This window comes from Melospiza melodia, unplaced genomic scaffold (assembly GCF_035770615.1).
Source record: "Melospiza melodia melodia isolate bMelMel2 unplaced genomic scaffold, bMelMel2.pri scaffold_151, whole genome shotgun sequence".
Lineage (NCBI taxonomy): Eukaryota > Metazoa > Chordata > Aves > Passeriformes > Passerellidae > Melospiza > Melospiza melodia.
This window is the reverse complement of record NW_026948514.1, coordinates 137,839-156,855: the sequence shown is the minus strand read 5'-3', so window position 1 is coordinate 156,855 and position 19,017 is coordinate 137,839. Positions and strand designations below refer to the sequence as shown.

At 57.4% G+C, this 19,017-nt stretch overlaps 2 protein-coding genes and 1 long non-coding RNA gene across 3 annotated transcripts in view; 1 reads left to right on the top strand and 2 right to left on the bottom strand.

Annotated features, from left to right (window-relative positions):
• Nucleotides 1-5,123, bottom strand: part of RBM42 (RNA binding motif protein 42) — a 5,919-nt gene extending 796 nt beyond the window's left edge. The window contains exons 1-3 of the mRNA XM_063182120.1: nucleotides 4,945-5,123; nucleotides 3,374-3,476; nucleotides 960-1,046 (exon numbers count right to left, since the gene is read on the bottom strand). Coding sequence (XP_063038190.1) covers nucleotides 960-1,046; nucleotides 3,374-3,476; nucleotides 4,945-5,123 — 369 coding nt within the window. The remainder of the gene's footprint in view (nucleotides 1-959; nucleotides 1,047-3,373; nucleotides 3,477-4,944) is intronic.
• Nucleotides 5,124-5,204: 81 nt separating this feature from the next.
• LOC134433253 (uncharacterized) lies at nucleotides 5,205-7,534 on the bottom strand. Its single transcript, XR_010031512.1, has 4 exons — nucleotides 7,346-7,534; nucleotides 6,763-6,789; nucleotides 6,558-6,674; nucleotides 5,205-5,433 (listed from the first exon to the last, which is right to left on the bottom strand). It is a non-coding gene; the product is annotated as an uncharacterized LOC134433253 (long non-coding RNA).
• An 809-nt stretch (nucleotides 7,535-8,343) lies between these two features.
• On the top strand, nucleotides 8,344-18,769 carry CTU1 (cytosolic thiouridylase subunit 1; the record flags this gene model as incomplete). The annotated part of the gene is given in 7 exon segments (XM_063182119.1): nucleotides 8,344-8,367; nucleotides 10,545-10,709; nucleotides 11,511-12,296; nucleotides 12,298-12,418; nucleotides 16,518-18,007; nucleotides 18,043-18,555; nucleotides 18,557-18,769. Coding segments are annotated over 7 exon segments (3,312 nt in total), but the record flags the coding sequence as incomplete, so codon positions are not given.
• Between the last annotated feature and the right edge of the window lie 248 nt (nucleotides 18,770-19,017).

Here is a 19,017-nt window from a genome sequence, read left to right as displayed (position 1 = left end):
TGGGACACTGGGGACACTGGGGACAGTGGGGGACAGTGGGAAAAAATGGGATTGGGGACAATGGGGACATTGGCGACATTGGGGACAGTGGGGACACTGGGGACAATGGGGACATTGGGGACATTGGGGACATTGGGGACACTGGGGACATTGGGGACATTGGGGACAATGGGGACATTGGGGACATTGGGGACAATGGGGACAATGGGGACATTGGCGACATTGGGGACACTGGGGACATTGGGGACAATGGGAAAAAATGGGATTGGGGACATTGGGGACATTGGGGACAGTGGGGACACTGGGGACATTGGGGACAATGGGAAAAAATGGGATTGGGGACATTGGGGACAATGGGGACAGTGGGGACATTGGGGACAATGGGGACAATGGGGACATTGGGGACAATGGGGACATTGGGGAGATTTGGGGACATTGAGGGGACAATGGGGACATTGGGGACAGTGGGGACAGTGGGGGACATTTGGGAAAAAATGGGATTGGGGACATTGGGGACACTGGGGACATTGGGGACATTGGGGACATTGGGGAGATTTGGGGACATTGAGGGCACAATGGGGACATTGGGGAGATTTGGGGACAGTGGGGACAGTGGGGACATCGGGGATAGCAGGGGACAGCAAAGGGACAGCAGGGGACAGCCAGGGACATTGGGGACATTTGGGACATTGGGGGATATTGGGGACATTGGGGACATTGGGGACATTCGGGGACATTGAGGGGACAATGGGGACATTGGGGATATTGGGGACAGCCAGGGGACACTCAGGGGACACTGGTGACACTGAGGGGACATTGGGGACAGCCAAGGGACACTGGTGACACTGAGGGGACATTGGGGACACTGAGGGGACATTGGGGACACTGAGGGGACATTGGGGACAGCCAAGGGACATTGGGGACACCGAGGGGACATTGGGGACACCGTTGTCACTGACCTGGCCCCACGAACGGCACCGGGGGTGTCCCCAAGGGGGGGACGGGTGGCGGGCGGCGGCGGCGCGAGCCTCGAGGGACTGCTGGACCTGGGGACACAGAGGGGACATTGGGGGACCACTGGGGGGGGACACTGGGGGGGTTGGGGACATTGGGGCGGGCGTTGGCGACATTGGGGACACTGAGGGGACAGTGGGGGGACATTGGGGGACATTGGGGACACTGGGGGGACATTGGGGGGGTCGGGGACACTGGGGACATTGGGGGGACATTGGTGAGATTGGGGACATTGGGGACAATGGGGACATTGGGGACATTTGGGGACAGTGGGGAGATCAGGGACAGTGAGGGGGATTGGGGACATTTGGGGACATTGAGGGGACGTAGGGGGATTGGGGACCTTGTGGGGTGGGGACATTGGGGACACTGGGGGGACATTGGGGACAGTGGGGACAGTGAGGGGGACACTGGGAGGACATTGGGGACAGTGAGGGGGACACTGAGGGGACAGTGGGGGGACAGTGGGGGGACATTGGGGACATTGCGTTGGGGACGTTGTGGGTTTGGGGACATTGGGGACATTGGAAGGATTTGGGGACATTGGGGACACTGGGTGGGGACATTGGGGACATCGGGGGCGTTGGGAACACTGGGCACACCAGGGACATTTGGGGACATCGGGGACATTTTGAGGGTTTGGGGACACTGGGAGGATTTGGGGACATTGAGGGATTGGGGACAGTGAGGGGACACTGGGGACATTGGGACAGTGAGGGGACATTGGGGACAGTGAGGGGACACTGAGGGGACACTGAGGGGACAGTGGGGGGACAGTGGGGGACATTGGGGGACACTGAGGGGACAGTGGGGGGACATTGGGGACATTGCGCTGGGGACGTTGTGGGTTTGGGGACATTGGGGACGTTGGAAGGATTTGGCGACATTGGGGACACTGAGGGGACAGTGGGGGACATTGAGGAGATATTGGGGACATTGGGGGACATTGTGTTGGGGACATTGGGGACAGTGAGGGGACACTGGGGACAGTGGGGGATTGGGGACATTGGGGGGGGTTATGGACATCGAGGGGTTGGGGACATTGGGGACAGTGGGGACATTGAGGGGACATTGGGAAGGTTGGGGACATTGGGGATGTTGGGGACTTTGGGAGGATTTGGGGACACTGGGGACACTGGGGACATTGGGGACAGTGAGGGGACATTGGGGACACTGGGGACATTGGGGACACTGGGGACATCGGGGACAGTGAGGGGACATTGGGGACATTGGGGCACTGGGGATTTGGGGACATTGAGGGGACATTTGGGGGGTGGGGATATTGTGGGGTTTGGGACAATGGGGACATTGAGGGGGACTGGGGACATTTTGGGGCCATTCAGTGACATTTTAGGGACATTTTGGGGACATTTTGGGGACATTTGGTGACATTTGGGGACATTTTGGTGACATTTAGTGACACACCTGCTGGTAGGTGTTGGTGGCAGTGACAGGACTGGGGACATTTGGTGACATTTGGGGACATTTGGTGACATTTGGTGACATTTTGGTGACATTTGGGGGACATTTGGTGACATTTTGGTGACATTTGGTGACATTTGGAGACATTTGGTGACATTTGGTGACACTTGGGGACATTTTGGGACATTTAGTGACACACCTGCTGGTAGGTGTTGGTGGCAGTGACAGGATTGGGGACATTTGGGGACATTTGGGGACATTTGGGGACATTTGGTGACATTTGGGGCCATTTTGTGACATTGGTGACACTCGGGTGACACCGAGGTGACACTGGGGGTGACATTTGGGGACATTTGGTGACATTTGGTGACATTTAGTGACACACCTGCTGGTAGGTGTTGGTGGCAGTGACAGGACTGGGGACATTTGGTGACATTGGGGACATTTGGTGACATTTTGGTGACATTTGGGGACATTTTGGTGACATTTAGTGACACACTTGCTGGTAGGTGTTGGTGGCAGTGACGGGTTGGGACATTTGGGGGACATTTGGGGACATTTGGTGACATTTGGTGACATTGGGGACACACTGCTGGTAGGTGTTGGTGGCAGTGACAGGACTGGGGACATTTGGGGACATTTTGGTGACATTTGGTGACATTTTGGTGACATTTGGTGACATTTGGAGACATTTGGGGACATTTGGCGACACTTGGTGACATTGGGACATTTGGTGACACACTGCTGGTAGGTGTTGGTGGCAGTGACACGATTGGGGACATTTGGGGACATTTGGGGACATTTTGGTGACACTTGGTGACATTGGGGACACACCTGCTGGTAGGTGTTGGTGGCAGTGACACGATTGGGGACATTGGAGACATTTTGGGGACATTTGGTGACACTTGGTGACATTTTGGGGACACTGGTGACACACCTGCTGGTAGGTGTTGGTGGCGATGATCGGGCGCAGGACGGGGGGCGGGGCCAAAGGGTCCCCAGGGGCGGGGCCTGGAGCGCCCAGCACCTCCTGCTCGAACCTAAAACCAGTACAAACCAGTAAGGACCAGTACGGACCAGTATAAACCAGTAAGGACCAGTATAAACCAGTTAGGACCAGCATAAACCAGTACAAACCAGTAAGGACCAGTATGGACCAGTATGGACCAGTAAGGACCAGTAAGGACCAGCATAAACCAGAATAAACCAGTACAGATCAGCCAGGACCAGCGTGAACTGATACAGACCAGTAACCCCCAATACAAACCAGTATAAACCAGTAGAGACCAGTATGAACTGGTATAAACCAATATAAACCAGTATGGACTGGTATAAACCAGTATAAACCGGTATGGACTAGTATAAACCAGTATAAACCAGTATGGACTGGTATAAAAAGGTATGAACTGGTATCAGCCAGTATAAACCAGCACAGACCAGTATAGACCAGTATAAACCAGTAAAAACCTGTATGGATTTGTATGGACCAATAAGGACCAGTATGGACCAGTATGGGACTGGTGTAAACCAGTATAAACCAGTATGGACCAACAGGGACTGCTATAAACCAGTAGGGACCAGTATAAACCAGTATGGAATGGAACAAACCAGTAAAAACCAGTATGGGACCAATATGGACTGGTGTAAACCAGTATAGACCAGTATAAACCAGTATGCAATGGAATAAACCAGTAAAAAACAGTATGAACTAATATGGACCAGTAAAACCAGTATGGACCGGTATAAGCCAGTATGGACCAGTACAGGCCGATATGAAACAATACGGACCAGTATAAACCAGTATGGACCAGTATAAACCAGTATAAACCAATACGGAGTCATACAAACCAGTATAAACCAGTACGGACCGTTATCGACCAGTACGAACCAGTATGGACTGGTGTAAACCAGTACGGACCAGCATGGACCAGTAAGAAACAGTATAAACCAGTATAGACCAGTATGGAGTGGTGTAAACCAGTATAAACAGTATGAACTGGTGTAAACCAGTATAAACCAGTGTAGACCAGTATGGAGCACTACGGACCAGTATGAACCAGTAAGGACCAGTACAGACCAGTATAAACCAGTACAGACTGGTACAAACCAACATAAACCAATATGGCCTGCTATAAACCAGTATGGACCAACGTAAACCAGTAGAAACCAGTATGGACCAGTATAAACCAGTACAGACCAGTACAAACTTGTACCACCCAGTATAAAGCGTTATAAACTACCCCGCCCCCGTTACCACGGCAACGCCAGGCCCCGCCCCTCATCCCTCAAGCCCCGCCCCTGTTGCCACGGCAACGCCAGGCCCAGCCTTCTCCTCGCTTAAGCCACGCCCCCGTTACCACAGCAACCTTCAGACCCCCCCCGCCCCCGTTGCCATGGCAGCACGCAGACCGCTCCCCTCCATTAAGCCCGGCCCCCGTTGCCAAGGCACCCGCTAAGCCCCGCCCCCTCCCGGCCGCCATGACACCCTCGCCGCTCCCTTTCCCTCACAGCGCCATCTCCGCCTCCATCTCCTTCAGCCGCTCCTCGCCGCTCTTCACCGCGGCCCCGCCGCTCCCGCCCCCACGTTCCGCCACCGCTCCGGGCCCCGCCGCCACCACCGCGGCACCGGGCCCGGCTCCCGCCGCCATTCCCGGCCCCGCCGCTCCGGGAGCTGCCGCCGCCGCCATGGCTGGAACCGCCACGGCCACTTCCGCCCGCCTGAGGGGCACTTCCGGCGCGGCGTAGTGACGTCACTCAAGCGCGACAACACTTCCCCCACTTTTGATAAACAAAGGCGGAATTGGGGCGAAATCAGTGAAAAAACGGACAAAAATGGCTGCGGAAAGGGCACAAAGCGCTTTAATGGCGGCAATAGAGGGCGGAGGGCCGCGGGGGAGGCGGCGCTCAGCGCTTGAGCTCGCTGTAGATGTCCCCGCGCGCGCCCTGCAGCTCCTGGTAGTGCGAGTCGCGGCTCCGGGGGGCGGGGCTTGGGCGGGGCTGTGCGGAAAGGGGGCGCGGTCAGGGCGAGGACACGCCCACTTCGAGCTGAGCCACGCCCACAGAGTGGTTTGTGCCGGGTGGTTATTGGTTTGGCCACGCCCCTTTGGGGGTTTGGCTCCGCCCATTAATGGGTTAATTCATGGCCCTGATTCACCCCAGTAACTCCCAGTAACCCCCAGTGCCTTCCAGTAATTCCCAGTATCTCCCAGTAACTCCATTTTCCTCCCAATGCCCTCCCAGTAACTCCCAGTACCATCCCCCGTCCCTCCCAGTGCCCTCCCAGTAACCCCCAATGCCCTCCAGTAACTCCCAGTGCCCTCCCAGTAACCCCCAATGCCCTCCCAGTAACTCCCAGTACCATCCCAGTAACCCCCAGTGCCCTCCCAGTAACCCCCAATGCCCTCCCAGTAACCCCCAGTGCCCTCCCAGTAACCCCCAGGGCCCTCCCAGTGCTCCCAGTAACCCCGCAAACTCCTCCCAGTGCTCACAGTTCCCTCCCAGTATGATCCCAGTGCCCTCCCAGTATGATCCCACTGCCTCCCAGTAGCACCCAGTAACACCCAGTAACTCCCAGTAACTCCCAGTAACTCCCAGTATGATCCCAGTGCCCTCCCAGTAACCTCCAGTGCCCTCCCAGTAGCACCCAGTAACCCCCCAGTAACTCCCAGTGCCCTCCCAGTAACTCCCAGTAACTCCCAGCGCCCTCCCTCCTTAGCCACGCCCACAAACCACCCCTTTATTTTAAGCCACGCCCACAATGACTCACTTTCCCCTTGGCCCCGCCCACAAAGCTGCCCCTTCTTTTGGCCACGCCCACAAACGATCCCTTCTTTTGGCACGCCCACAAGGAACCCTTATATGTTTAGCCCCGCCCACAACTCGCCCGTTCTATTAAGCCACGCCCACAATCAGGCCCTCCCTCTGAAGCCACGCCCACACTCAGCCCCTTTCTATTAAGCCACACCCACAATCAGCCCCTCCGGCTTTAGCCACGCCCACAAAAAGTCCTTTTTTATGAAGCCACGCCCACAATTACCCCTCCCCTCATCAGCCACGCCCACAAACTGCCCTCTCCCCATTGGCCCTGCCCACAATTGGCCACTCCCCTTGGCCCCGCCCACCTCTGAGGCCCCGCCTCGCCAGCCAATAGGCTCCGCCCGCGATCAGCAGGGTCAGGATGACGTCACCAACAACGAGCGCCGTGATTGGTCCCGGCCCTGGGAGGCACCCGGAACATTCTGGAAAAGGGAGGGGCAGGGGACACCTCGTGACCCCACCGTGACCTTTGACCCCTCCCGTGACCCCGGGGTGGGGGCGGGGCCTTACCTGACTGCGCCGCGGCCAATCCTGGGGCTGGGAATTAACGAAGGGGGCGGGGCTTGGTGAGCCACTCCCTCTTTGGCCACGCCCACAGATTTGTGGTGGGGGAGGGGCCAAAGGGTGGGGGAGGGGTAAAAAAGGGTGGGGGAGGGGTAAAAAGAAATGGGGGAGGGGTAAAAAGAAATGGGGGAGGGTCAAAATTGGGAGGAGCTAAGGGTGGGGGAGGGGCAAAAATGGGAGGGGCTAAAAGGTGGGGGGAGGGGCACAGTGGGAACTTCTGGGTGGGGGAGGGGTCCCCAAGAAATGGGGGAGGGGCACGGGGTGTGGGGGGGGTTCCTCAGTGTGGGGGAGGGGCTCAGGGGTGAGGGGAGGGGCTCAGGGGATCCCCACTGGGTGGGGGAGGCGCCGATCCCCCCCCCCCGTTTCGCCGCCATTCCCCTCCCCCACCCGGCCGGTCACTTCTGCTTGTGGGGGAGGGGCAAAGGGGGGGTGGGGGAGGGTCGGGGGGGGGGTCCCTCGGGGTGGGGGAAGGGCGGGGGGGGGGTCACAGGATGGGGGAGGGGCTCTCAGGGTGGGGGAGGGGCCTCACCGAGCAGCAGCAGGAGCAGGCCGAGGGTCCCGGGGGGGGGCCATGGCGGCGGTGGGGGAGGAAAAGGGGCGGGGCTAAGGGTGGCAAATCAAGCCACGCCCCCTTTCCTGAGCTCAGCGTCTGATTGGGCAGCTCCTAAAATCTCGTGACACCCCCCCCTTTGCACAAAACTTCCCCTTTTTGGGGTCTCTGCGGTGGCCACGCCCTTCTCATCATGCCCCGCTCACTTTTTGGAAGTTCTGTTTTTTAAAGCCCCGCCTCCCATTTAAACCCCGCCCCCTTCTAAATGAGCGCGGCCCCTTTAAGAATCCGTAGGCGGAGCCTCACTACCCCGTTAAGCCCCGCCCTGCGCTCGCTCTGATTGGCTGAACAAACTAAGGCTTTCCGCACGCTGATTGGCGCTAATAATCCGACTAAACCCGGAAGTCGCACTCTGATTGATCCGTTTCCGCGAGGCGGGAGTAAGGTGGCAGAAGGACCGCGCTGATTGGTCGCCGCCGTGCTGGGGTGGGCGCGGCCTGAGCGCGCGCAAGGCAGGGCGGGAAAGGAGCGGCCTGAGGGAGCCCCGTGCGGGCGCGACCACTGCGGGTACGGGGGGGGGAATTGGTGGGTTCTAAGGGGAATTTGGGGGGTCCTGAGGGGAATTTGGGGAAATTTGGGGGGTCCTGAGGGGAATTTGGGGAAATTTGGGCGGTCCTGGGGGGGTTCGAGGTGCTCCGAAAGGAATTTAGGGGATCCTGAGGGGATTTGCGGAGTCCGGCGGCAATTTTAGGGGTCCCGGGGGGAATCTGTGGGGTCCTGAGGGGTTCGGGTGGGTCTGGGGGAAATTTGAGGGGTTCTGAGGAGGATTTTGGGGGGGGTCCTGAAGGGATTTGGGGGTTCTGGAGGAATCTGGGAGATCCTGAGGGGATTTCGGGGCTCCGGGGGAGATTTGAGGCGCTCCGGGTGGGATTTAGGGGGATCCTGAGGGGGTTCGAGGGGAATTTGGGGGGTACGGGATGGATTTTGGGGATCCCGAGGAGGTTTGAGGGGTTCTGGGGGGGCAATTTGGAGGTCCGGAGGGGATTTCGGAGGTCCTGAGGGGATTTGGAGGGTCCTGGGTGAAATTTAAGGGTCCTGGCGGAGTCCGGGGTGAATTTGGGGAGTCCTGAGGGAATTTGGGGAGTCCTGAGGGGGTTTGAGGGGGTCTGGGGGAAATCTGAGGAGTCCTGAGGGGATTTAAGGGGGGATTTGAGGATTTTGCGGGATCCTGAGGGGATTTCGGGAGTCCTGAGGGGTATTTTGGAGGGGTCCGGGGAGGAATTTGGTGCTCCTGAGGGGATTTTGGGGAGTCCTGAGGGGATTCGAGGGGAATTTGGGGGATCCTGAGGGGATTTGGGGGGGTCCTGAGGGGATTCGAGGGGAATTTGGGGGGATCCCTGAGGGGATTTGGGGTGTCTGGGGAAATTTAAGGGGTCCTGGAGAGAGTTTGAGGGGTCTGTTGTGGTTTGGGGGGATTCCTGAGGGGATTTTTGGGTTTTCTGGGTGGGTTTTGAACGTCCCCGGGTGGATTTTGGGGTTTTGTGAGTGGATTTTGGGCGGTTTTTGGGCAACCCCAGGTGGAATTTTGGTGTTCCCCGGGTGGATTTGGGGTTTGCCAAGCGCATTTTGGGCGATCCCGAGTGGATTTTGGGGGTTTTCTGAGAAGATTTTGAATGGTTTTGGGGGGATCGCAGGTGGGGATTTTGGGGTTTTTTGAGTGAATTTTGGGTGAAATTGAGGAGATTCCAGGGGGATTTTGGGGTTCCTTAGTCAGTTTTGCAGTTCCCAAGTGGATTTTTGGGGAATTCTGAGTAGATCTGAGGTGATCCCAGGGGTTTTGGGGGCTTTCTGAGTGAATTTTGGGGTTTTCTGAGTGGATTTGGGGCAATTTCAGGCGGATTTGGGGTCATCCCGAGAGGTTTGGGGGGCAATTCCAGGTGGGATTTTGGGGGTTCTTAGGTGGATTTGGGGTTTTCTGAGCGGATTTTTGGGTTCCCAGGTGGGATTTTGGTTGACCCCAAGTGGATTTCGGGGTTTTCTGGGTGGATTTTGGGCTATCTCAGGTGGATTTTGGGGTTCCCAGGTGGATTTTGGGGTTCTCAGGTGGGATTTTGGTTGATCCCAAGTGGATTTCGGGGTTTTCTGGTGGATTTTGGGGGTTTCTGAGTGCATTTTGGGCTATCTCAGGTGGATTTTGGGGTTCCCAGGTGGGATTTTGGTTGACCCCCAAGTGGATTTTGGGGTTCCCAGGTGGATTTTGGGGTTCCCAGGTGGGATTTTCGTTGACCCCAAGTGGATTTTGGGGTTCCCAGGTGGATTTTGGGGTGCCCAGGTGGGATTTTGGTTGACCCCAAGTGGATTTTGGGGTTCCCAGGTGGATTTTGGGGTTCCCAGGTGGGATTTTGGTTGACCCCAAGTGGATTTTGGGGTTTCCCAGGTGGATTTTGGGGTTCCCAGGTGGGATTTTGGTTGACCCCCAAGTGGATTTTGGAGTTCCCAGGTGGATTTTGGGGTTCCCAGGTGGCATTTTGGTTGATCCAAGTGGATTTTGGGGTTCCCAGGTGGATTTTGGGGGTTCCCAGGTGGGATTTTGGTTGACCCCCAAGTGGATTTTGGGGTTCCCAGGTGGATTTTGGGGTTCCCAGGTGGGATTTTTGGTTGATCCCCAAGTGGATTTTGGAGTTCCCAGGTGGATTTGGGTTCCCAGGTGCATTTTGGTTGATCCCAAGTGGATTTTGGGGTTCCCAGGTGGATTTTGGGGTTCCCAGGTGGGATTTTGGTTGACCCCAAGTGGATTTTGGGGTTCCCAGGTGGATTTTGGGGTTCCCAGGTGGGATTTTGGTTGACCCCCAAGTGGATTTTGGGGTTCCCAGGTGGATTTTGGGGTTCCCAGGTGGGATTTTGGTTGACCCCAAGTGGATTTTGGGGTTCCCAGGTGGGATTTTGGTTGACCCCAAGTGGATTTTGGAGTTCCCAGGTGGATTTTGGGTTCCCAGGTGGGATTTTGGTTGACCCCAAGTGGATTTCGGGGTTTTCTGGGTGGATTTCGGGCAATCCCGGGGTGGGATTTTGGCCGTTCCGAGCGGGATTTTTTTTGGCGATTCGACCCCAATATTTTTCGGATTTCGGATTTTTGTGCTCTCCCCTCCCTGAACTTTTATTTCTTTTCCCGTTCCAGGCCATGCCCCGCCCGCGCTGCTCACGCTGCCCGCTGCCCTCGGTGCTGCTGCGCTCGCGCTCGCTGCTGCCCTTCTGCCGCCGCTGCTTCGTCGCCGCCTTCGAGGCCGAGGCCCTGCAGGCGCTGCTGCAGCCGGGGCCGGGGCTGCCGCCCCAAAAACTCGGGGTTCTGCCCCAAAATCCCGGGGTTCTGCCCCTAAATCCCCAAAATCCCGGGGTTCTGCCCCAAAATCCCCAAAATCCCGGGGTTCTGCCCCAAAATCCCCAAAATCCCGGGGTTCTGCCCCTAAATCCTGGGGCTCTGCCCCAAAATCCCCAAAATCCCGGGGTTCTGCCCCAAAATCCCCAAAATCCCGGGGTTCTGCCCCTAAATCCTGGGGCTCTGCCCCAAAATCCCCAAAATCCCGGGGTTCTGCCCCCAAATCCCCAAAATCCTGGGGTTTCAGCTCAAAATTCCGGGGTTCTACCCCAAAATCCCGGGGTTCTGCCCCAAAATCCCGGGGTTCACTCCCAAAATCCCCAAAATTCTGGGGTTTCAGCTCAAAATCCCAGGGTTGTGCCCCAAAATCCCCAAAATCCCGGAGTTTCAGCTCAAAATTCTGGGGTTCCGCCCCAAAATCCTGGGGTTTTACCCCAAACCCCTCAAAATCCTGGGGTTTTAACTCAAAGTTCCGGGGTTCTACCCCAAAATTCTGGGGTTTCAGCTCAAAATTCCGGGGTTCTACCCCAAAATCCCCAAAATCCTGGGGTTTCAGCTCAAAATTCTGGGGTTCTTCCCCAAAATCCCGGGGTTCTGCCCCAAAATCCCCAAAATCCTGGGGTTTCAGTTCAAAATCCCGGGATTCTGCCCCAAAATCCCGAAAATCTTGGGGTTCTGCCCCAAAATCCCGGAATTAACCCTCTAAACCCCGGAATTAACCCTCAAAATCCCAGAACCGCCACTGAAAATGTGGGAATTTCACCCCAGAATAGCCCAATTCCCTCCCAAAATTGGGGGATTTCCCCCCAAAACCCCCCAAATCACCCCCAGAATAGGGGAATTTCACCCCAAAAATTGGGAATTTCACCCCAAAACCCCCCAAATCACCCCCAAAACCCCCAAAATCCCCTGAATCCTCCCCAAAACCCCGGAATTAACCCTCAAAACCCCATTGATCCTCCTCCAGCCCCCATTGATCCTCCCCAAAACCTTGGAATTTACCCTCAAAACCCCGGAATCAACGCTCAAAACCCCAGAATCCCCTCCGAAAATTTGGGAATTTCACCCCAAAACTCCATTAAGCTCCCCCAAAACCTTGGAATTAACCCTCAAAACCCCGCAATTAACCCTCAAAATGCCATCAATTCCCTCCAAAACCCCATCAATTCCTCGGAGAACCCCAGAATTACCCCTGAAACCGCGGGAATTTCACCCCAAAAATTGGGAATTTCGCCCCAAACATTGGGAATTTCACCCCCAAACCCCCCAAATCACCCCCAAAAATTGGGAATTTCACCCCAAAACCCGAGAGTTTTCCTCCGTGCCGGTGACTCGGTGGCGGTGGCGGCCTCGGGGGGCAAGGACAGCACGGTGCTGGCTCACCTGCTGGCGCACCTGAACCGCGGCCACGCCCTGGGGCTGCGCCTGGCGCTGCTGGGCGTGGACGAGGGCATCGACGGCTACCGGGACCACGCCCTGCGCGTGCTGCGCCAGGTGGGGGCGGGGCTGCCCCTCCCCCTGCTGCTCGTGTCCCACCGCGAGCTCTTCGGCTGGGGCTGTGGACGAGCTGGGCGGGGCCCTCGGGGGGCGGAGCCGCTGCACCGTCTGCGGGGTGTTCCGGAGACACGCCCTGGAGAGGGCGGCCCGCGAGATGGGCGCCGACTGGATCGCCACTGGTGAGTTACTGGGATATACTGGTTTGTACTGGGAGGGGGTTTGGGGTCACTGGGATATACTGGTTTGTACTGGGAGGGGATTGGGACAGGTTAAAATGGGACTGGTTTATACTGGGATGGACTGGAAGGGCACTGGTTTATACTGGGATATACTGGGAGGGGGTTTGGGGTCACTGGGTTATACTGGGATATACTGGGATATACTGGGAGGGCAGTGGGTTATACTGGGATGGACTGGGAGAGGCTGGAGAGAGCAGCCACAGAGATGGGAGCGGACTGGATCGATACTGGTGAGCACTGGGTTATACTGGGAGGGCACTGGGTTATACTGGGATATACTGGGAGGGGGTTTGGGGTCACTGGGTTATACTGGGATGGATTGGGAGAGGGTTTGGGGTCACTGGGTTATACTGGTTTGTACTGGGAGGGCACTGGGTTATACTGGTTTGTACTGGGAGGGGGTTTGGGGTCACTGGGTTGTACTGGTTTGTACTGGGAGGGGGTTTGGGGTCACTGGGTTATACTGGTTTGTACTGGGAGGGCACTGGGGGGGCTGCACCGTCTGCGGGGTGTTCCGGAGACACGCCCTGGAGAGGGCGGCCCGCGAGATGGGCGCCGACTGGATCGCCACTGGTGAGCACTGGGTTATACTGGGATGGACTGGGTTATACTGGGATGGACTGGGAGCGGGTTTGGGGTCACTGGGTTATACTGGGATGGACTAGGAGGGCACTGGGATATACTGGGATATACTGGGAGGGGGTTTGGGGTCCCTGGGTTATACTGGGATGGACTGGGAGGGGGTTTGGGGTCACTGGGTTGTACTGGTGTGTACTGGGAGGGGGTTTGGGGTCACTGGGACATACTGGTTTGTACTGGGAGGGCACTGGGGGGGCTGCACCGTCTGCGGGGTGTTCCGGAGACACGCCCTGGAGAGGGCGGCCCGCGAGATGGGGGCCGACTGGATCGCCACTGGTGAGTTACTGGTTTGTACTGGGAGGGCACTGGGTTATACTGAGAGGGACTGGGAGGGCACTGGGATATACTGGGATATACTGGGAGGGGGTTTGGAGTCACTGGGTTATACTGGGATGGACTGGGAGGGCACTGGGTTATACTGGGATGGACTGGGAGGGCACTGGCTTATACTGGGATATACTGGGAGGGGATTGGGACAGGTTAAAGTGGGACTGGTTTATACTGGGATGGACTGGGAGGCGGTTAGGAATCACTGGGGAGGACTGGGATGGAGATTGGGATGGACTGGGTTAGACTGGGATGGACTGGGAGGGGCTGGAGAGAGCAGCCACGGAGATGGGGGTGGACTGGATCGATACTGGTGAGCACTGGGATATACTGGGATGGACTGGGAGAGGGTTTGGGGTCACTGGGATATACTGGGATATACTGGGAGGGGATTGGGAGGGACTGGGAGGGGATTGGGACAGGTTAAAGTGGGACTGGTTTATACTGGGATGGACTGGGAGGCGGTTAGGAATCACTGGGGGGGACTGGGATGGAGACTGGGATGAACTGGGTTATACTGGGAGGGCACTGGGTTATACTGGGATGGACTGGGAGGGGCTGGAGAGAGCAGCCACGGAGATGGGAGCGGACTGGATCGCCACTGCTGAGTTACTGGTATATACTGGGATGGACTGGGTCATACTGGGAGGGGGTTTGGGGTCACTGGGTTATACTGGGAGGGCACTGGGTTATACTGGGATGGACTGGGAGGGGGTTTGGGGTCACTGGGTTATACTGGTTTGTACTGGGAGGGCACTGGGGGGGCTGCACCGTCTGCGGGGTGTTCCGGAGACACGCCCTGGAGAGGGCGGCCCGCGAGATGGGGGCCGACTGGATCGCCACTGGTGAGCACTGGGATATACTGGGAGGGCACTGGGTTATACTGGGATGGACTGGGAGCAGGTTGGGGTCACTGGGTTATACTGGGATGGACTGGGAGGCGGTAAGGAGTCACTGGGGGGGACTGGGAGGAGACTGGGATGGACTGGGTTATACTGGGATGGACTGGGAGAGGGTTTGGGGTCACTGGGTTATACTGGTTTGTACTGGGAGGGGGTTTGGAGTCACTGGGTTAGACTGGGATGGACTGGGAGGGGCTGGAGAGAGCAGCCACGGAGATGGGAGTGGACTGGATCGCTATTGGTGAGCACTGGGTTATACTGGGATGGACTGGGAGGGGCTTTGGGGTCGCTGGGTTATACTGGTTTGTACTGGGAGGGGGTTGGGAGGGACTGGGAGGGGATTGGGACAGGTTAAAGTGGGAGTGGTTTATACTGGGATGGACTGGGAGGCGATTAGGAGTCACTGGGAGGGACTGGGAGGAGACTGGGATGGACTGGGTTATACTGGGTTATACTGGGATGGACTGGGAGGGGCTGGAGAGAGCAGCCACGGAGATGCGAGCCGACTGGATCACTACTGGTGAGCACTGGTTTGTACTGGTTTGTACTGGGAGGGGGTTTGGGGTCACTGGATTATACTGGGATATACTGGGAGGGGGTTTGGGGTCGCTGGGTTATACTGGTTTGTACTGGGAGGGCACTGGGGGGGCTGCACCGTCTGCGGGGTGTTCCGGAGACACGCCCTGGAGAGGGCGGCCCGCGAGATGGGGGCCGACTGGATCGCCACTGGTGAGCACTGGGTTATACTGGGATGGACTGGGTTATACTGGGATGGACTGGGAGCGGGTTTGGGGTCACTGGGTTATACTGGGATGGACTGGGAGGCGATTAGGAGTCACTGGGGGGGACTGGGAGGAGACTGGGATGGACTGGGTTATACTAGGATGGACTGGGAGAGGGTTTGGGGTCACTGGGTTATACTGGTTTGTACTGGGAGGGGGTTTGGAGTCACTGGGTTAGACTGGGATGGACTGGGAGGGGCTGGAGAGAGCAGCCACGGAGATGGGAGTGGACTGGATCGCTACTGGTGAGCACTGGGATATACTGGGGTGGACTGGGAGGGGCTTTGGGGTCGCTGGGTTATACTGGTTTGTACTGGGAGGGGGTTGGGAGGGACTGGGAGGGGATTGGGACAGGTTAAAGTGGGAGTGGTTTATACTGGGATGGACTGGGAGGCGATTAGGAGTCACTGGGAGGGACTGGGAGGAGACTGGGATGGACTGGGTTATACTGGGTTATACTGGGATGGACTGGGAGGGGCTGGAGAGAGCAGCCACGGAGATGGGAGCAGACTGGATCACTACTGGTGAGCACTGGGTTATACTGGGATGGACTGGGATGAACTGGGTTATACTGGGATGAACTGGGTTATACTGGGATGGACTGGGAGGGACTGGAGTGAGCATCCAGGGAGATGGGAGCCAACTGGATTGCTACTGGTGAGTTACTGGTTTGGACTGGGAGGGCACTGGGAGGGGGTTAAGAGTCATTGGGAGGGACTGGGTTATACTGGGAGGGACTGGGTTATACTGGGAGGGACTGGGAGCTCACTGGGTTATACTGGGAGGGACTGGGATGGACTGGGTTATACTGGGAGGGACTGGGAGCTCACTGGGTTATACTGGGAGGGACTGGGATGGACTGGGTTATACTGGGAGGGACTGGGAGCTCACTGGTTTGTACTGGGTGGGTCACTGCTGGTCACTGGTGGTCACCAGTGCGTGCTGGTCACTGCTGGTCACTGGTGGTCACTTGTGGCCACTGGTGGTCACTGGTGGTCACTGGTGGTCATTGATGGTCACTGGTGGTCACTTCTGGTCACCAGTGGTCACTGGTGGTCACTGCTGGTCACTGATGGTCACTTGCAGTCACTGGTGGTCATTGGTGGTCACTGGTGGTCACTGCTGGTCACTTGTGGTCACTGGTCATTGATGGCCATCAGTGGTCACCGGTGGCCACTTCTGGTCACTGGTGCTCATCCGTGGTCCCTTCTGGTCACTATTGGCCACTTGTGGTCACTGTTGGTCACTGGTGGCCACTGGTGGTCACTGTTGGTCACTGGTGGCCACTGGTGGTCACTGGTGGTCACTGATGGTGCCTTGTGGTCACTCATGGTCACTGCTGGTCACTGGTGGTCACTCGTGGTCACTCGTGGTCACTCCTCTCCACAGGCCACAACGCCGATGACGTGGCCGAGACGGTGCTGATGAACTTCCTGCGCGGGGACGTGGCGCGGCTGCGGCGCGCGGCCAACGAGGCCACCCTGGCCACCAACCTGACCATGGCCACCAACGAGGCCACCCTGGCCACCAACCTCACCATGGCCACCAACGAGGCCACCCTGGCCACCAACCTGACCATGGCCACCAATGGGGTCGCCAAGGACATCACCAACGAGGCCACCCTGGCCACCAACCTGACCATGGCCACCAATGGGGTCACCGATGGGGTCACCAACGAGGCCACCAACCTCACCATGGCCACCAACGAGGCCACCCTGGCCACCAACCTGACCATGGCCACCATGGCTACCGATGGGGTCACCAACGAGGCCACCAACCTCACCATGGCCACCAACGAGGCCTCCCTGGCCACCAACAGGACCGTGGCCACCAAGGACATCACCAACGAGGCCACCAACCTGATCATGGCCACCAATGAGGCCACCATGGCCACCAACCTGACCATGGCCACCAAGAACATCACCAACGAGGCCACCATGGCCACCAACCTGACCATGGCCACCAACCTGACCATGGCCACCAAGGACATCACCAACGAGGCCACCGTGGCCACCAACAGGACCGTGGCCACCAATGAGATCTTAGACGCCGCCAGTGAGGTCAACGCAGTCAGTGAGGCTGTTGTGGCCACCAACGAGGTCACTGTGGCCACCAACAGGACCGTGGCCCCCAATGAGGTCTCAGGGGCCACCAACGAGAACCCAACAAAGCCCAACGAGAACCCAACAAAACCCAACGAGGAACCCACAGAACTCAACAAGAACTCAACGAAACTCAATGAGAACCAAACGAATCTCGACGAGAACCCAGCAAAACCCAACGAGAACTCAACGGAACCCAACGAGAACTCAATGGGACCCAGCGAGAACTCAATGGGACCCAACGAGGACCCAACAAAACTCAATGAGGATGCAATGGAACCCAACAAGAACTCAATGGAACCCAACGAGGACCCAGCGAAACTCAACGAGAATTCAATGAAACCCCACAAGAACTCAATGGAACTCAATGAAAATTCAATGAAACCCAATAAGAAGTCAATGAAACCCAACGAGAACCCAACGGAACCCAACAAGAACCCAACAAAACTGAATGAGAACACAACGAAACCCGACAAGAACCCAACAAAACCCAATGAAAACTCGATGAAACTCAATGAGATCTCAACAAAACTCAATGAGAACTCAATGAAACTCAGTGAGAACCCAATGGAACCCGACAAGAACTCAATGAAACTCAACCAGAACTCAACGAAACCCAACAAGAACCCAACAAAACCCAACAAGAATCCAACAAAACCCAATGAAAACTCAATGAAGCTCAATGAGATCTCAACAAAACTCAATGAGAACTCAACGAAACTGAATGAGAACCCAGTGGAACCCGACAAGAACTCAATGAAACCCAACAAGAATCCAACAAAACCAATGAAAACTCAATGAAGCTCAATGAGATCTCAACAAAACTCAACGAGAACTCAATGAAACTCAATGAGAACACAATGGAACCAACAAAACCCAACAAGAGCTCAACGAAAGTCAATGAGAGCTCAGGAAAACCCAATGAGAGCTCAATGAAACTCACCGAGAACCAAACGGAACTCAACGAGAACTCAACAAAACTCAACGAGAACTCAACGGAACTCAACGGCAACCCAACGCAACCCGACAAGAGCTCAATGAAACCCAACACGAACCCAAGGAAACCCAACAAAGCCTCAAGGAAACCCAACAAGAACCCGGCGGAACCCAACAAGAACCCACCCCAGCCGCCCCCCGCCGCCGCGCCCTGGCCCACGGTGCCGCGGCTGAAGCCGCTGCGGCACGCGTCGCAGAAGGAGATCGTGCTCTACGCGCACTTCCTGGGGCTGCCCTACGCCAGCGCCGAGTGCCGGCACGCGCCGCTGGCGTTCCGCGGGCACCCGCGGGCGCTGCTGAAGGAGCTGGAGGCGGCGCGGCCGGCGGCGGGTGGCGGCGCTGGCGCACTCGGGGCGGCGGCTGGCGCTGGGCGCGGCGCCGGGCGCGGGGGCGGCGCCGGGGGCGTGCGGGCGCTGCGGGGCCGCGGCCAGCGCCGCGCTGTGCATGGCCTGCACGCTGCTGGACGCGCTGGACCGGGGCCGGCCCCGGCTGGCGCTGGGCAAGAGGGGGCTCCGGGTGGCCGGGGAGGGGCAGCGGGGCGGCGGTCAAGGGGTTGGTGGTCATGGAGATGGTGGACAAGGGGTTGGTGGTCATTGGGATGGTGGACAAGGGGTTGGTGGTCACCAGGATGGGCAGGGTGGTCATTGGGATGGTGGACAAGGGGTTGGTGGTCATCGGGATGGTGGACAAGGGGTTGGTGGTCACCAGGATGGACGCGGTGGGCACCAGGATGGGCAGGGTGGTCATTGGGATGGTGGACAAGGGGTTGGTGGCCATCAAGATGGTGGACA